The 4,017-nt window shown below is 34.8% G+C and overlaps 1 protein-coding gene across 1 annotated transcript in view; it reads left to right on the top strand.

Annotated features, from left to right (window-relative positions):
• The window catches only part of LZTFL1 (leucine zipper transcription factor like 1), a 9,118-nt gene that overhangs the window by 4,012 nt on the left and 1,089 nt on the right, over positions 1–4,017 (top strand). Inside the window, exons 7-8 of the mRNA XM_010162508.1 lie at positions 2,507–2,680; positions 3,166–3,269. Of these exons, the coding sequence (XP_010160810.1) occupies positions 2,507–2,680; positions 3,166–3,269 (278 nt within the window). The remainder of the gene's footprint in view (positions 1–2,506; positions 2,681–3,165; positions 3,270–4,017) is intronic.

Genomic DNA, 4,017 nt, shown 5'->3' on the forward strand with positions numbered 1-4,017 from the left:
GTCAGTCAGCAGATAATCCAGAACATCAGGTGACTTTATAACACAAAGTTTGTGTCACATAGACCGTGAGAAATTATTATCAGAAAGTATTATTCCAGGTACTGTCAGAAAGTGGTATTCCAGAGTTCATATTCCCAAGGGTGAGATTTGTATTAACAGATACAAATTTATTTATATTTATTTATTTATTTATTCCCATTAACTAATGAAAGATGGTATCTAACAGGGTTATTATAGCAACAGTAAAACACAAATTCTTTCAAGCATTTGTTATGCTTGGTACTGACATGGACAAGCCAGACTTGCTGCCTCTCACTTAAGACTTTAAAAACTTAAATACTTACAAGTAAGCGTCCTATATTCTTAAACATAAATTGAGATTTTGCTACAAATGTCAAAGATCATGAGTCAGATGACAATGTTTGATTTTTATGTAGTTCTACCCACATCAGCCTATTGTCAAAAATGGTTCACTGTTTATTTTTACTACTTGAGGTTGTTAAATTTTTTTGTAAATGAGGATTCAAACATGGTGAGTTGCTGCTGTGGAAAAAAAACCTGAAAGAAGCAAGAAGTCATGCAGGTTGACACAGATAAATCTATTCTGGTCACCTTAGTATTTTTTAAAAATTTGTACTATTATTTTGTCAATAATTAGAATTTTCTAAAGTTTGTTCATGTGTGATTGTTTCTTAAATTTAAAACATTCCAGTTTGAACTTCTAGCAAAATTAGAACACTGTAATCCCATTCTTTTGGTAAACTGATTTTTAAAATTTTCTGCAATATTTACAGATTTGGAAGTGAAGTTCAATATCATAAAACATTTCCACTTTCATTTTCATATTTTAATCCTGATTTCTTTTTATTTTGCTTTCTAATTGGTTCATGGTATGTACTTGGCTTTCTTAATATGTTATAATTTCATCTAGTAACTTTCAAAATCTGTATTCAATAATATTATTTAGTAGGGAACTTGATTTATCAGTCGGGGCAAATATTTTCTTTATCTATTTTGTTAAGCCTTAAATTATTAAAGTTTTAAAATGTTAAAGGCATTTATTAAATCCTGAATAATAGTGTTTGCAGTTTTAAGATTGGAACCAAACCTCATCCAACTTTTCTTATTAAACATGAATTAGCCTCAATGTCACAACTGCTGAGTATCTTCATGCATTTTCTACTTACAGGCATATATATGTTGTTGAAACTAGCTAGTAGATATAGTGCTGAAATGTACTTCTTTCTTTAGTCAATTAATGTATTAGTTGTTTGGAGAAAATGCTAAATTTTATCTGCTTTCACTCCGTATTTTTGTAGGATTGGTGTCAATAAAATCATACAAACCCAGCTGCTCATTAAAGTAGTAGTTTTCAAACTCTTTGGACAAACAACTGCCAAACCATAATGGTTCTTTCAGGATCAACTCTTAGCTCAGCAGATTTCTACTTTTGTTTGTTTGTTTGTTTTTTATAGATAGTTTAATATGGTTCCACACACCAAGTGTGAACCACAGTTTGGGAGTATCTGCTCTGTTGGATCAACTTGAGGATTTAGAATTTTTACATAACTGACTTATGTCATAGTTTAGAAAAATGATTGCTCTCTATTCTTATCTGAAACAATTGATACACTGTAGTGCTTTCCAGCATTGCAGCTTTGGACTCTGTCTAAAAATTAATATAAGATTTTCTTCTGTACAGGTGCTATTATCAAGTGGATTCCTATGCTAAGATCTTACCTTCCACATAGAAAAAGGAGCAGAGCTTCCTTAATTTTAGGGTTTTGTTCTTTTTAAGGTGCTTCTGGTCTAGCCTCATCCCGAGTCACTATACTTCTGAGTGTTTGAGGTTGAGCTTTTAAACCTGAGAGGGTTTTTCTTAAATGGAAATCCATAGAACAGTTACGTGAGTGTAATGTTTTGTGAGCCAGGACTGATGGCCCAGAAGAGTTTGAGTTGTTTATTCTCACAAGGGAACAGGAAAGTTGCTTCACAAGCAAATACAGAGGCTCTTTCTGTAATGCATCTGAGAACAGTGCAGTATCAGTACCTGGCTGATAATATCAGCCTTAACACTTTCATCCTTTCCTACCCTGTATTGCACTGATGGCTTTTGAAATGCTTGTGATATTTTACCTGCTTTAGAAATACATTATAGCATAAACATTCAGATCTTAAACTGTAATTTACTATTTCTCTATGCTAAATAAATTGTGGGAATATGCTTCATCGTATACCTTGACCTAATTCCTAAAGAACTGAGGTACAATAACTTGAAATCTCAATTTGGCAGAAAAGACATTACAGCCATCTTTCAAATGCATTTATTAATAATTTTTTAAAAGTTATAAAATTAGTTAAAGCACTTAAATTTAGGCTTTACAGGAACAGTGTGAACATAATTATTAAAAATTAAGATGTACCCACTTTATCTGAAATTTTGCACTTGACATTTTAAATATTTCTTCTGTCATTTGACATATTTTAAATATTTATTCTTTTGAAGACTAACGCAAACCAGGATATCACTGAACTGGAGAATAAAGTGGCAGCTTTGAAGTGCCAGTTTGAAAAGACTTTGAATGACTCTACTGCAAACCAAAAATTCCTGGAAGAGAACTTGGTGACAACAAAACATGACTTGCTTAAGGTTCAGGATCAACTATCCACAGCTGAAAAGGTTAGCATTTTATTGTAATGTAAAGGTAAGATCCTCACCCACATTTTAACTGATTAGTAATTTTACAAGCATACACTAGAGGATGCAGAGTTTACTGGGTTACGCTTGTGCCAGTGTATTTTTGTTATTTCAGAGGGAAAACACGTTATATGTAAAACAGCAAAAATACAACTAACTGTGTGATTATAACTAACTGAATACTTAAAAATTACCCATTTGTCTGCATAGAAATTTTTGAATGAAAAGCTTGTTCCCAGTCTTCAGAAGAATTTTAGCTGGATTTCACTAGAAAATGAAGCTTGTGTTTCTCTGTGTGTCCCAATAATATAATTTGAATCTACTAGCTGACTTCATCTGAATTTGAATAAGTTAGAGAAACTTCTATTCTGAAGCTTGAGGAAGAAAACCAAGTCGTCTTTTTTAAAAGGTAGATTAATGTGGTTTTCACAATTTGTAAATAATATGTTGGTGGTGTTATTATGTAGGAATTAGAGAAAAAATTTCAGCAAACAGCTGCTTATCGCAACATGAAAGAGATTCTCACTAAGAAGAACGAACAGATAAAGGATCTACGTAAAAAGCTTTCCAAGTAAGTGGTGCTGTCCTGTCTGTCCAAACAGGATCCTTGTTCTGGATCCATGTCCTGCTGCTTTTTTGTTTTTTATAAATGTGAAACTGTCTCTAAAAGGGACTATAAATTTTCCCTTAAAAAGAATTTCTAGCAGGCTGTTCTCTGATTTTTGACAAGCCAATTCCTTTAATGGCTGCCAGGTGAATAGGACTGATGGGTGCAGCAGCAGCTGCTGTGTAGCAAGTAATGAGAGAATTTAGTATGGAGAGGATACAAAACATTCATGGGTGTGGTATAAATAACCCCAGGTGCTACACACAGTGATACAGGTGGGAGATGTACCAGATGCTTTGGCTTGATGTTATTTCTTCCTTGCTTATTGATGGGTGTGAGAAGTCCATGGTATGTAAAGAGGTTTAGGCCTGTGTTGAGTAAAGAAAGATGCACCCTGGCCATTATATTATGTAGAAGACTATCGTTTGGGGAGGAGTGACTGGAAAGCTGCCTGGTGGAAAAGGACCTGGGGATGTTGGTTGACAGCCGGATGAACATGAGCCAGCAGTGTGCCCAGGTGGCCAAGAAGGCCAACAGCATCCTGGCTTGTGTCAGAAATAGTGTGGCCAGCAGGAGGAGGGAAGTGATTGTGCCCCTGAACTTGGCACTGGTGAGGCCAAACCTTGAGTACTGTGTTCAGTTTTGGGCCCCTCACTACAGGAAGGACATGGAGATGCTGGAGCATGTCCAGAGAAGGGCAATGGAGCTGGTG

Source organism: Antrostomus carolinensis, unplaced genomic scaffold (genome assembly GCF_000700745.2).
Source record: "Antrostomus carolinensis isolate BGI_N321 unplaced genomic scaffold, ASM70074v2 scaffold50060, whole genome shotgun sequence".
NCBI lineage: Eukaryota > Metazoa > Chordata > Aves > Caprimulgiformes > Caprimulgidae > Antrostomus > Antrostomus carolinensis.